The sequence below is a fragment of the Venturia canescens genome, chromosome 10, assembly GCF_019457755.1.
Source record: "Venturia canescens isolate UGA chromosome 10, ASM1945775v1, whole genome shotgun sequence".
Taxonomy (NCBI): domain Eukaryota; kingdom Metazoa; phylum Arthropoda; class Insecta; order Hymenoptera; family Ichneumonidae; genus Venturia; species Venturia canescens.
In genome coordinates, this window is record NC_057430.1 from 13,473,615 (window position 1) to 13,488,047 (window position 14,433).

At 39.8% G+C, this 14,433-nt stretch overlaps 3 protein-coding genes across 10 annotated transcripts; 2 read left to right on the forward strand and 1 right to left on the reverse strand.

Moving 5' to 3' along the window:
- Window positions 1-69: 69 nt before the first annotated feature.
- Window positions 70-2,934, forward strand: LOC122417153 (uncharacterized). Its single transcript, XM_043430447.1, has 7 exons — window positions 70-1,014; window positions 1,105-1,257; window positions 1,335-1,470; window positions 1,580-1,707; window positions 1,851-2,141; window positions 2,336-2,608; window positions 2,732-2,934. The coding sequence occupies exons 1-7, from the start codon at window positions 714-716 to the stop codon at window positions 2,851-2,853; spliced, it is 1,404 nt and encodes a 467-aa protein (XP_043286382.1). The 5' UTR covers window positions 70-713; the 3' UTR covers window positions 2,854-2,934.
- A 48-nt stretch (window positions 2,935-2,982) lies between these two features.
- Window positions 2,983-6,049, reverse strand: l(3)neo43 (cytochrome c oxidase assembly protein COX16 homolog l(3)neo43). Of its 7 annotated transcripts, none has more exons than XM_043430470.1 (4): window positions 5,879-6,049; window positions 5,157-5,318; window positions 4,188-4,302; window positions 2,983-3,250 (listed from the first exon to the last, which is right to left on the reverse strand). In XM_043430470.1, exons 2-4 carry the CDS (start codon window positions 5,273-5,275, stop codon window positions 3,182-3,184), a joined length of 303 nt encoding a protein of 100 aa, XP_043286405.1. In that variant the 5' UTR covers window positions 5,276-5,318; window positions 5,879-6,049; the 3' UTR covers window positions 2,983-3,181. The 7 variants fall into 7 exon arrangements, with proteins under 7 accessions (XP_043286405.1, XP_043286400.1, XP_043286399.1 ...); XM_043430465.1 differs by lacking the exon at window positions 5,879-6,049 and adding an exon at window positions 5,712-5,849; XM_043430464.1 differs by lacking the exon at window positions 5,879-6,049 and adding an exon at window positions 5,641-5,845.
- LOC122417155 (beta-1,3-galactosyltransferase 5) lies at window positions 4,258-14,128 on the forward strand. 2 transcript variants are annotated; one of them, XM_043430452.1, is made up of 3 exons: window positions 4,258-4,384; window positions 8,810-9,460; window positions 9,554-14,128. In XM_043430452.1, the coding sequence occupies exons 2-3, from the start codon at window positions 8,848-8,850 to the stop codon at window positions 10,045-10,047; spliced, it is 1,107 nt and encodes a 368-aa protein (XP_043286387.1). In that variant the 5' UTR covers window positions 4,258-4,384; window positions 8,810-8,847; the 3' UTR covers window positions 10,048-14,128. The 2 variants fall into 2 exon arrangements, with proteins under 2 accessions (XP_043286387.1, XP_043286386.1); XM_043430451.1 differs by lacking the exon at window positions 4,258-4,384 and adding an exon at window positions 6,560-6,768.
- The last annotated feature ends 305 nt before the right edge of the window (window positions 14,129-14,433 follow it).

The following is a 14,433-nucleotide window of genomic DNA, read 5'->3' on the forward strand; positions in this document are numbered from 1 at the left end:
GTGCGTGTCATTTTTGTCGAGATGTGCTCCAAATACTTGAATGAAAAGGGTTCTCGACACGTCAAATTTAACAGAGTATATGCGTAAATGAGCTCGCTTTTTTGTTTTGTTTTTTGACAATGCTCCTTCACAGCAAGCAGTCAACAGGCTCGTTTTAAATGTTTTAATGGTAGAAAGTGAGATCTCGTATCTCAACGCTCTGCCCGGAGAATCCGAGAGACAATGCGAGTGTCGGGCGTTACTTGTCAATTAAATTTCACAAATTTCTTGACACATTATTATTCCGTAACAGCAACCGACTTCGACAGAGGAAGGATCTATTTAATGCCTCGGTGATTTTTACTCCTCGGTTCTGCTCTTGTTGTTTTCCCCTTCCACGATTGATGGGACCCTGCGACAGGGCAATCTGAAACTATTTAATTCGCTGCAGCTCGTCTTTGGGAGACAGTACCGAGGGAACGGTGCACAAAGTATTTTTATCATTCAAGACTTTCGTGACCTACATATAATTTTCGAAAGAAAACAAACATTTAATCGTGTCATGACTCAGGAAAATAAAAAAATATTCATCCAAGTTGTCCCGCAGCATCTCATTATTCTCATCTTGAAACGTCAAATGATAGTCCGTAAAAATTATACGTTCAACTAATATTCAGTACAATAAAACTGGATTTTTCTTGGGGTCGTGAAAGATTAAAAGTACGAAGGGAAACATGTACCGGAAATTGATGCTCGTTCTCGTCGGTGCAATATTTAATTACAAAGCGATCGAGGCTGCTGGTTTTTCGGAGAGAAATAATGAAAGATCGATCGCGCATCGAAGGAGCTGGGACCTTAAACTGCCCCAGCCACACAAATTTTGGCAATATTTTGGTGATCGTGGCGCATCGAGCCAGCTAGCTGCTGCCAGAGATGATCGCGGTTCAAACACAACTGCCGGAGTTTGGCAACGTCCGCATGGGCAGAACGCACAATCGAAACGGTCGAATCAGAACAGTCCTCGGGACAAAAGATGTAAGAGACGAAAATTTCTCAAAGTCCATTTAAATTGACATCTCGATACAGCCGAACACGGAGACTTGAGCAAGCTCATTTTACTTTCAGTATTTTCATTATTTACTGTCGTCAAATTCGACAATAACATTTGCACCGATTCCAACGGTGAGAACGGAGCGTGTATTTCGCCAGCACAGTGCACTCAAAGACGTGGCACTGCGAACGGATTGTGCGCCAATGGTTATGGGGTCTGTTGTACAGGTAAGTTGAAAAAAAAACGTTTAAACTCGGAAAGACATGTTGGCTGGCGTCGGCAAATTAATATCGTACGTTTACAGTTACAGCAAGTTGCGGTCAATCGACGAGCGACAACAACACTTATTTCGTAAATACGAATTATCCTTCCTCGTTCGACGGCACCGATTCTTGTCAACTCACGATAATGAAATCCAATCCAGACGTCTGTCAATTCAGGTAGAAATGCTTTCCATTTAGCACTTTTTTTTCACATCAGTTTAAACGTTTTACTGCACCACTGAGCACTTGAGCGAAAGATTTGGCTACAGCATTTGTTTCATTGCAGATTAGATTTTGTGCAGTTTAACATCAGGGGACCCGAGACGATGAATCATCTTTGTACTTATGATCAATTTATCGTGTCCGGGGCAACGCCGGTGTCTCCCATATGTGGAACGAATGACGGAAATCACAGTAAGTAGCTCGAGCGCGCATTGCCTCGTGGCGGTCTTCACAGGATGGAGACAGCATAATTACCATCGTACAATCAACGATAAACGAAACGTAACAATACTAGTGAATATTGAATTTTTTCATTCTGATGATTCCGAAAAAAGTGTATATCGATGCCGGTGTCGGACAAACGAATCCAGTCACTCTGACAGTCGTGACAAGCGGAACCGCGTACTCGAGATCTTGGAAAATACGCGTGTCGCAAATCCCATGTAGCACTATTTATCGAGGCGAAGAAGGGTGTCTTCAGTACCACACCGGTGTCGCAGGGCAAATAAAATCCTTCAATTATCATCCGAGTACCGGATTACAATTGTCCAATCAGGATTACAGCATTTGCATAAGGATGGAAAGAAACTTCTGTGGCATTCAATACATGCCCTGCTTGGAACAAGGTTAATTATTGTTATTTTGCACTTCAATATTTGTATGCTTGGTAAAAAATATTCCCATCAATCCCATCACGTCTGCGCTGTTTTAAAATTTTGCTTGTTTTCACGCTACTTCAAATTCCTCTGCATCTTCGTTTACTCTGATCGCTATTTATCGAATCGTCATGCAGATACCGTTTATCAATATTTCGTTGTAGACCTTCTAGGCGTCGATCAACCTCCGCAGCAGCAGCAGCAACAGCAGCAAAGGATACCGAGAAGCAACGCTTTTACGTTGACTGGAAACACTCAAGCGACGCAAATAGCTTCGATGACAGGGATATTGTGCCAGACCGATTGGTTGATGATTCCATGCGCATCCAATTTCGGTAAAATAGCTCCACCCATTGGTGGGGTCCAGTGCATCGATCGTCTTTGCGGTGGAACCTTCAATGCCGATAGTCAAAATTTGAATGCCTCTTCGGTTCTCAGTAAGTTTTCACCAATTCAACATCGTTTTTGAGGGTGAAAAACGATTGCCTCGGTTCGACAACTACTGATCGAATCAATAGCTCGCAAAACACACCGAAAATGTGTATTCTTTCGTTCTCAAGGTACGATCAAACCATTCAGGCTGATTTTTCATACGGACGGAACTGAAGCTCCGAACGACGTTGGAAATCGAGGATTCTGCCTGAATTACGTTCAGCAACCATGCACAGCGAAATTACGATGATAAAGGCAATATGTAATTGAGCATCGAAATACAATTGACGAATTTTTCAATAAAATCGAATTCGCTTCGACGAAATTTCAATCCCGTCCGAGAAATTCGCCCGTAAAAAATAATCGACGGTGATTCTGCTTTCTTTCAAAGTCATCATTATTAATGAGTCAACAATTATTTTATATGCAAATATTTACATGTCTGTCCGACGTCATAATATCACCTCATAGAGGGCGCTTTACGATTCCTGCTGACAACAGAATCCATTGGAACCAGGATTGGGTAGTTCGCCTCACCATTCCAAGCAAAAGTCATTGTTTCGGCTGCGAAAAATCGATTATATTTCTTTGCCATCTTCTTCCCAAGGCCTTGAAATTCTCACGTTTTCCCAGTTGTCAATGTCCATCTGAAATATCAATAATCGATTGTAGCAGCAGCGATGGCCAGGGGGTCAAACGAATTTGGGGTGCTCGCAATCGGCAAAAAGTACATTTTCGTATATTCGGAAATCGGTAGTCCATCAGAAAGGCTATCTCGAGCATAGATCGAAAAAGTCAAGGTCTAAAGTGAATAAATTTTGTTCAGATAAATGGATGTATAAAGCGAGTGCGAGGGTTGCGAGAGGGAAGCGAAAAGCGGGCATATCGGTCGTGTTTATAATTTAACAGCGACCACGAGGCAAACTGCGTACTGAATAATTCAGTAGTTTTTCAGAGGGGGCGGGAGGAGGGTTACTATTAAGTAGCTAGAGGTGCGGCAGCGGTCGGTCGGTGTCATGACCAGCCGATCCCGCCAATCCGTCATCAACTTGTGACAAGTGAAGCGCAATTATATAAGCCTCGGTAGAGGTCGCCGCTACCGTCATCAGCGCTGATTTTGAAAATTTCATTGCCGTATTGATTTTACTTCGGATCTGTTTACCGTCGTTGGTTGAACTTTGATTTGTAGCCATAATCAACACTTGATAATACTTGAAATTGCGGCGTATCTTGGGCAAAACGAATAACGATTGGTTCGCCGTCCGCGACACATTTGATGGAGAAAATTCCAGCGGACGCGCTGTCGAGTTGTTGGATTAAAACACTCGTTGACCCTCGGTGGAACGCGTTCAAGTTGGTAGTAACGATTCGCAGAGAACGGACGTACCTTCGTTACCCTTTTTTTTTTCAACGCGCGTACACGTTTTTCTTACCGCTTCGTTTTTCAAGAACACAACGTTGGTTGGAAGAGCGCCGAAGTGCGCTGTACCGAGGCAGAATCCTCGAAACTCTGCCACGTTTTTTCTTTGATTTCAACATTATATATTGTTGAATTGTTCGTGGATTCTCTCCAGTGTTATTTACCTGCTTGATTTTCTCGTATTCCGACTCCAGAGTGACTTCGCCTGGCTTCTTTATTTCAATTCCGTGCTCCTTCAATTCCTCGCGAATGCCACGCTGGACGTAACTGTATCGATACCTAACAATCAACGATTTTAATTAGAGCGCCGATCAAATAAAAATTGATACGTAAAACACGATAAAGATTGGTACAACTCGTGGTAAGCAATTGCGAGTGTTTCTAGAATAATTTTCACTCTGTACTTTTACATACAGATTCAGCTCGTTTTACACGCATCGTTGCACTTGTCAAAGTGATTGAAACAACTTTATTTTGTTATTCGATTGCGATAGAATTTGAGTATCGAATAAATTCTGGTTGTTGCTTCTTAGAAATCTAATAATTACTGGCTGTAAATAGCCATGGAACAGGGTTGTTATCTATTTTTTGTCCATGGATCAAGAACGACTGGGGTAATATGAATAGTGACACTGACAATATAAATCAATATTGCTATTAGTTTATTCGTGCGAGTTATTCCTGAGTTATTATGCTTGATGTTGTTCGAAGTAAGTGATTACATTAGTTAGTCCAATGTAACTCGAATAATATTGTTTTGTCTTATATTTTTCATCAGTTTATAGCGTTTCAAAGGTCAAGAGTTTTGCCACATGTTGATCAGATAAATGTAATTTCCAACCTTTCAACCTTATTTTTTGCAAACGTCGAAGCACTGTGTATTGTTAATCGATAAAAAACTTAAAATTTTAAAAATGACTGCTCGCAATTAAAATTTCTAGGATAGATTGAGAAAGAGAAACAATGTTCTCTGTTAGTAATGTAAATTTCAATGAGAGCTATTTCACTTATGATCTTATTCAAAGTCAAAGCTCATTTATGGATAATTGGAAGAATCGGGAGAATTCTGTATTTGAGAATAAGTATCCGAATAGTTTGTATCAAAGATGAAACTGCATGAAAATGGTACTTACCGGAGTTCCGTAAATTCTTTAAGCCCGAACGATCCACCAATGACAAAAAGAAGAAACGGCAAGCCATACTTGAAAGATTTATTTTTTGTAAGGCCAGCAAATGTACTCCTATGATTCATTATTCGGCTGGACCAACCAGCGGCAGGTCAAGCCTATAATTGCCTATAAATAAAAGTAGCTATTGAAAAAATGTTACAGTTTTTAATAGGATGTCAGAATAGAATGTTGCACGTCTTATTATGAATAATTTTGATCTAAAAATGTCTCTGTCAAAGTGCAGGATACATTTTATTTCTCTTTTCAACTCGAATTATCACAAAAACAATTGTTGACTTGTCATAACAATACTCGCTGTTTTAATGTGATTAACTTCGACACTGTGTTGTCTTTGCGTGTGCACCTAACCTTAAAAATAATGTTGACGTAGATAAGAATAATATTTACGAATTAAAAGAACATCGGAATCTTATGATTAACGAAATACCTAACCGTGGAGATACAATTGTTTATCATATATGTAGCATAATTACGTGACAGTGAGTGAAAACAGTATACCGGACGAACGGGCACCAGCTAATAGGGCGAGCCGGCTTTATAGATAGCAAACTATAGTGTACAGCGTAGATACAGCGGCAAGTTTAACTGCAACTTAGGTAGATGGAAAATAAATTTGAAAAGTATTTGAAAAGTAAAGTTTATGCAATTAACGCGATGTATGTAACCTTCGAAATTTTCCAGAAATAAAAATGCTCCCTGGAGTTTTGTCTTGCGATAATGATTACACGATTTTATCGGATCATCCTCGATCAAGCAGCTGTTGACATGTTCAGTGAGCCGTTCAATAAAATACAAGTTTTTGATAGTTTTACATTAAAGAACAAGCAAAAATCTTCCTCTTCATTTCGAGAACAGAAGACCCGCAAGACACTTTCAAAAAACTACTTTATTCGTTACAAAATTAGATACAAAGTGTTGAACCTGAAAGTAAGGGAAAGGAGGCGTGATAAATATCATGTACAGTTGCCTAGAATTAAAAATATAAAAATGTGGGAAAGACCGGTCGGAAAAGTCTCAATTCGAGCAATCTTTTCGTTTTGCAAAAAGAATAAGGACGATGACCGGCAGCTTTCTCGGTCGGTAAAAATCACATGAATTCGTGAAAAATAAAATTCATATATATATATATAGAGGGAGGTCAAAGTGGTAGAGATGATCACAACAAAGGTATAATTTTATAATTAGCACTCATGTACGGTGGAGAACGCAAACGGGAAAGAGAAAAAGACGTTGACGTAGAAGTCGAGGTAGTGTGGTGCAGATGTGATGCATGTATACGTAGGCTACGTTGCATCGTACACGTAGTAGTGAACCGAGGCCGAGGGACGACGAACGAATGGCGTGAAAGTTAAACAGGGTGGAGGGTCAGAGATGGCGCTCGCGCTCGCCCCTAGCTTACCCGAAACCGCCTTGTGTGTCATAATTTTTAGTCATTCATCTAATCAGTTGACATTCCGCACTCGAATCATCAAAAAAAAGAACCTACTATACCACCGGTGATACGGCTATTTATTTACGAAAACGAACGACACTCAAACTCGCGACGAGGTAGAAGGTAATAATCACTTTTAACCTTGATCTTGATCGTACGTTTGTTTCTCCATCCCACTGTTGTCTCATCTTCGCCTTCTCACCACCCCTTCGTCGTCTATTGTAATAAGAATCTTGCGATATTAATGCACCCGTCAGAAAAAATTCGGAACAGTAGAAAACATTTTTTTGGCTTGAACTCAAATTTGAATCGATTTTCCTCACTTACGTCATTCGTACAGCAGAAAAACGTGTAGATTTTCCTCTTTTTCAGTTATTTATCATAATGCACTCACGTACAGATTGTTGTTCAACAGATACTTCTCTTCCGGCATTCAGATTTCTATTAAACAAGAACATTCGATGAAGGTGGTTTCTCTCACACATGTTCCACAAAATTGGATTTATCTTACTCGCTATCGATAGACTCCTCATCAATCCATGTGCTATTTTGAGAGATTTGCATTCCTCTATTGTTCTATCAAACCTTCAAATCATAATTAAATTTGAGGGCGGTGTATGCGGCTGAAAATCCATTAACCAATATTTAAGATCCCGGTAAATAATCGATCCTGAATCGATAAACCATTCGTGAGTGTGCTTGAAAATATTTATAAGAATAACAAGAAAACAGTATGAACGTAGCTTTGACAAATACGCAATATTGGCTAACGGAGAATACATTTTCATCTTGAAATTTAATTTTCTAAGATAACGGCCATCAACCGATGAACCCTTTGACGTAATATCAGCCCAAACTCCTCTGAATTTTTTTCATACCTTCCATCCTTTACCATAGTTGAAACAACATGGAATTTGTGCTTTGCTAGTAGCGATACCAATTGTCACAATAAAAGTCAGATGTACTTGATAATTAAATCATAATAACATTAACGACTTGTTTCGGAGATTTAAAACTCAAGGATTCAAACAACAAGGGGTACAGAGTGATCAAAAATCCATATGCCGTCTATGAATTATTTCCGAATCTCAAAGCAAATAGAATTCTCTAGGCTTGACGCTAACTATAAATGTTATTAGCACAGTGAAAATAACACCGCCTAACTTTGCAATTCTAATTAATGTACGAACAAAATTTTGAAGTAATAAAAAATTCCCTTGAAAAGATACCGATCCAAGTATTTATCATACGAATAGTTGGATGAAGAATTGAAGTTCGCTAACACAGAGTAGCGGGTATCGAATGGGAAAGCTGCAGGTATTCAGGCATAAGAAAATAATCTGTATTTCCCCTCAAATTGTTATCTCTATGCATGAAACTTATCACAATCGTTATCATTGTTCGTCTGAGTTTGCTGTCAGGTAGAGGGGGGGGAATCTTTCGCTGACACTCTCGAAATGTATACTCAATTTGACTTCAGTGTTGATCGTGCATTCGTCGGTAGGTTCGGGGGGGAATGCACGAAATTCAATAATCGTTTTGACCGGGACGAGAGTCGTTAGAAAAGTCATCGGTATTGCATTCGGATAGGATATTACTGAGAGTGAAAAAATGAGGAAAAATATGAAAATAGGTACTCCGAGCCGAATGTCAACACAGACGCGTCGCTCGCTACTAGTTATTTAGAGAAATTGTGATTTTACTGTTTACACGTAACAGGAGTGGTATTACGTGTACGATCTAATTTGATTTCGACAAACGAGAGGCACGTCGGTTGAATCGAGTCGTCGTTTTTCGATATCGAATCCGATCAAACGTATTCCACTCTAGATTCGAAAAAGTGCGCTGTCGTTATCTGACTTTCATCTTTATTGGGTTATTGACATTAAAATAAGGAAGAAATTCGTGGAGAAATAATAAAACATAGAGTAGAAAAACGCTTTTCTAGGAAACTCGCTGTAAGCAGTTGCGAGTCGAGCGAATGAAACAGTCGCTAATTCGATATGCAATCTCATTGCCTCAAACGATTTCAACGAATGAGCGAGTCGCTGAAAGTTGAAGGAAGTTTGATGTGGCGGGAAAAAAATGGAATGTGGATGAAAGAGTAGCAGCGGCAGTATCAGAAGGGAATAAATAACGAAGAAATTTGATCTTTTGTTTACAGGAGGAGTGGACAGATTAGGATGGAAAGGTGTCGCTAGTATGCTGGATAAGCGGCGGCTCCATGCCTCCGGGTCGCCGCCATGCACCCTCCTGCTCGTGGTCGCTCTCATAATAACAGGCTGCTTTTCAATCTGGCTGCTGAACACTTCGCCGGCGATAACTCTTCCGATTCCGGAGGAAGTATCGGCGCCGAGTTACATACTGCTGTCGCCGGAAAATACGTCCGGAGCGGCGTCGGGTCAACCCTTCGGTCCGGGGCAGCAGCTGCTGATTCAACAAATAGGTGGAGCATCGGCTTACAGCCTCAAAGAATTACCGTCCAATGACGAAACGACACTGATCGACATGAAGAATTTTCGTTTCACGATAAACCACGATCCGTGCAACAAGAGTCAACCGCTTCTGCTGATGCTGGTGCACTCGGCGCCGGGTAATTTTCCAAAACGCAACGTAGTTAGAGAAACCTGGGGACGCTCCGCTCCCGAAATAGTAATTTTATTTATGATCGGATTGTCCGATCGGTATCAGAGTGAAATCCTCCAAGAGGATAGAAAGTATATGGACATTATTCAAGGCAATTTCCTGGACGCCTACAGGAATATGACCTACAAACACGTGATGGCGTTGAAGTGGGCCACATATCACTGTTCGAGTGAGTAATTTACAACGAGAATAGAAACACCCGTAGTGCCTCTTCGATTGATCGGATCGAGCCTCGATAACTCAATAACTTTTCTGTCAACAGGTGCCAAGTATATATTAAAGCTAGACGACGATGTATTCGTAAACATTCCAGCTATGGTAGATTTTCTTAAGCGCGACCTGTCGCCGTGGGGAGCGAGACGTTTGATACTGTGCGATCTAATACAAACCGCGGACGTCAAGAGGTCCTGGCGATCCAAGTGGAGAGTCTCGCCCCTCGAATATTCGGGGAGAAAGTATCCAACGTACTGCGCCGGATGGGCGATACTTTATTCTCCGGACAGTGTTTTTCTCCTGTACCGTCAGGCTCAGAAGGAGCCATACTTTTGGATCGACGACGTTCACGTTACCGGAACAATCGCGCGGCGAGTCAACTTGACCCACTCTTCGCTTCATTCCTGGATACTTACCGGCGACAGCATGCGCCTCATGTTACTTGATCCAAGTAAGCGAAGAGAATTTCTACTCGGCCCACCGGATCTCACCGAACGTAACATCAAAGCTTTGCAAAACTTTGTTCTTTCTGGTGCCACTTAAGTTTTTAAATAACGCCATTTGAAACAGGCCTACGCCCGATTTACTACTCAGGCATTACTACCTCGACAATTTTCGATTCATCTACCATTTATTTTCTCTTTATTATTATTATCTTTTTTTTCCTTTCACTCTTTGAGTATTATCGCGAATCGTCAATAACGATTAAACATCCGGAGGCATACGCCTTTTCTTTCGGTACTAAATCTAATCTCACGATCGTGTATGTCTACGAATGTTTAAATTGCCCTGCACAAATCAGTCATAACAGAATAATGCGCCCCTGAGATAATATTATCTACTCTATGTAAAAATTATACTGCTCCGTACGGTCGAGCGGGAGGACGGCAGGCTGGCTATTTATCGAACAACGATTCAGCCAATAATATTAAATTCACTATAGAGATTGGCACACACGAAGGCACAAAAATATAAACTCCGGTACGTGGCGCTCATTTGAGAAACAAACTTTACTTTTGTTATCTTCGCATCACACTCGTTCTATTGCTCCACTGCTCTTGTTGTCGGTCGCGACCTCTTTTTCTCGCGTTTACGCTCATCAGCGCACTAGCGCGCTGCTCGAACCATTTTTTTAGCATTATACATTCCAATCGAAGAATCAATAGTTCGAACCAACGGAACGCCGGAAGCGAAGGGATCGTGGTGATTTATATAAATGTGGGAAATTTCATTTGTTCAAAAATTCAATGCCGTTTGCGTGTCCGAACGAACGTTACGGCTTTTATTAATTTTTTTTCGCATTCGCGCTAGGCGAAACTTGGCTCGCGTCGTCGTTATAAAGCGACGAATTAAATTGGCAAAAAGTAAAGAAATTGGAATATCGCCGAATGAGAAAATGGTAAAAGAGCGTCTCGACGCGCGTTTCAACGGAGGTAATTCGTCGGATAACCTCAAAGTCACCGTTTCACTGAGAAGCATTGACTTTGTTTGCTTAAAATGATAAAGGAATTGTGTGCCGGTCACATTCACCGAGTTCATTGAGAGCGAACGGATTTATCTTCATCGACGTTATGAAATATGAGAATAGAAGAAACGCGGTAGCAATATATTCGAGCGAGATTCAAATAGAAAACGCACAATTTACTTTTTCGGTGCATAACTGCCAACCATTGTTTCTTTGATGCTCAACTAATAATATTTTGAGACTCGAGATTCGCTTTGTTGTTTCTCAGAATAATGATCAAACGATGAAACAGAAATGCCTGTTCATTATCGGTATCTTTGTTGTTTCAAGCTTCGAACCCCACGTTTTTCTTTCGAGTGGACTCGCCGGCGGGCTAAATAATTAGCCCAATTTCTCTTCAGCAGAAAATGCTCTTCGTATTTGGTAATGAGGTTTAATCGTATGTCATTATCGTCGTGGATTCTTACCGAAGAGACTCATGTACGATAATCCGACAGATAATTGATATTTTCGTGAGGTTACTAATTACCTGCTGGCGAGTTCTTCGAACAACGAGCTTCGAACTCGTTGAAAAGTGCTAGAGTTATAATTACGTATATTTGTAACGAAAATTCAATATTTGTGCCATTATTGCGTGTAACAAAGAAACGTTGCTTTCAATCCAAATGTCAGGTGGAAAGTGTGTAAAATGATTCAAATCTATTTTTCATAGGTTATGAAATAGGTTTATTTTCATAAGCTTGCTATGAACGGTTTCAACAATGCTCTGGAACCGTTCAGCCATTTTCTTTTATCCGTTTCTGTATTATTTTATTTTTTTTTTTTTATTTCAACATTCCAAGCATAATATTGAGTCTTTCGACAGATAGTACGAGAGCCCACGACCAAAATTTCGGTCTTGTAGCAATACGACCAAAACCGCATCAAATCGATAGCCACGATTGTCCTGAACTCAAAAATACCCATATCAGAAATTTTCCGCGTAGCGTTTGATCTGACCGAATTTTCAAAAATGTCAAAAAATTTAGCCGACATTTTTTATAGCAATATGTCTGATTATTGGAAGGTAGTTGAATGATAGCTCTAAGATACCGAAAACATATTTTTCAGAAGTTGATAGTGTCGCCCGAACCCGGAGGATCACTTAAAAAAATTAGAAATGAGACTAAAAAAAAAACCCATAGCAATACGTCTGAAAATCTTGTTTATAAGAAAATATGCGTTAGTTGACGATAACAAAATATTTTTCAGAAGAAAATGTTGTCACATTACATTTCGAGAACGTTTTAAAAATGTCAAAAAAATGTACCGACTTGTTTTATAGCAATATTTCTGAAAACTGTTTGACATGATAAAATAAGTTGTGCAGATGTAGAAAAAATGAATTTCAGAAAAATATAGTGTCGCACCTTCTCTATCAGAAAAGTTTTCGATACTCCGTTTTATCGTATTTACCCCGAATCCGTAGAACCGAACTGAAGAGAGTTAAATAATTAGTTCAAAAGGGAACTTGGATGGAATTGCCAAAAAAAAGCCGTTCCCGCCATAGGAGCGTATCAAGCGCCGAGGCCAGGTTACTCCGAAACGTTTTTTTCGTTTTTTAGGGTATAGGCGACATCGAAAATTTCTGAAAACATTTTTTCTTCCGACAGCCATACGAAAAGTTTAAAAAAAAAATGATCCGGGTTGCTATAAAACATGTCGGCTAATTTTTTTGGCATTTTCAAAAATGCGCTCAGGCTATACGCTACGCGAAAAATTTCTGAAAACGAACTTTTTTGTCATGAAATGACAATACCTATGTATGTTATGTAAATCAGACGTATTGCTATAACGCCGACTGCCTATTTTTTTTTGACACAGCAGAAATGGCCTCCCACGCAGTTGCTACACTTTTGACCGTTACTACCCACCTAGTCGGGTTCTAAATCATATAATCTAACGATTTTATATAGTTTTAGCCGTATTGCTATGAGACACGATTTTGGTCGTGGGCTCTCGTACTAAGAGGTACGAAGAGAATTCATAGCTTGCAAATTCACGGTTCCGAATATTTTCAATAGAAAATAAACTCATTTGAAAAACCTTCAAAACCTTCATTTTGTCGTAGTTATTGAAAATAAACGTTGAAAGATGGCGGTGGTATCTGGATCACGGTGGAATCAGCGATTTACGCGCAACATGTTTTTCATTTATTATTTTCATTTAGGTGTGTTTGTAAAAGTTTTTGGGCGCAGTTAATCGAGAGATTTTTAGATTAGATATATACGAAAAATGAGTGCTAACACGACCTTACGAGCGTTTGCGTCGCGAATGATTTTTATAACCTCACTAACAACGGAAACATTGTCAAATTAATGTAAACTTCATTCGCTTTTTCTCGTTCATTATTCTATACCACAAATGTGAACATTTGTTTTCGTTCAACGCCCTTGAAACGGTCAACGAATCAGGGGATCGCACGATTAACAAAGAAAGTTCAAACATGTCCCTGGGCGCACGTACTTTTCCTGGAAAAATCGAATAACAAGTGTGTCCGAGCGTGTGTTTATCAACGCGACGCATTGCCAGAGCATGAGAGGCATTCACGCCTGACGGAAGAAACGTTTTAAAACGTGTATACAGGATTGAGATTCGACGAATTGCGGAAGCTCTTCGCATACTCGTTGCCAAAAATAAAAGCAGAATACACGTCTGTAACCTCAATACACGCGAATCCGCTTGAGCAAGCACGAATAAGGGAAACATTCGAAAATGCAATGCATCACGAGCGCAGGCACCCACTCGAATCGACACTTGATAGATAAATTTTTCTATTTTTCCTAGTCAATGCGGAATTGGACGCAACGAAAAGAAAGATCAAAATGCCGTCGAAATTTGACTCGAGTTCGTCGAGTACACGGTCGTGCGAATTTTTGATAGATAGATACTAATTTATATTCAAAGATCTCGAAATGATTCGAAGAATTAAAAACGTATTCGTGAAAAACGAATCACGAGTTTGACTTTGGCTCGAGTGGCCAAATTTTAATTCGACTTTATTATTGTGTAGTACGACGAGTAATTATGATTGTTATGTGTACAAGTTGTAAATACATTGGTAATAGAAATGATGGAGAATAGATGGAATAAAATTTGACAACTCATGCGTGTATCTAATTTTGTCTTTTCTTTGTTTATTTATTGTCGCGCGAGATAATCATTTTCAGGAAATTGTGTGCAATAGCAAAGGTAGGTTTCCTCCTCGTTAGCATATGAATAAAATGCCGCATTTTCAGTGTGAATTTCAACGTGCACTTCCAATTTGACGATTTTTAGTGGTGGCGACAGCAGCGCCATGTATATAAATAAATGTTCGATTGCAAAGTACAAAGAGATTATAAAAATTGCACCACGACATTCCAGTAGCACCTTGTACCTAATTGGAAGTACGAAGTAATGCTCGGGATTTCTCTATACGAAGA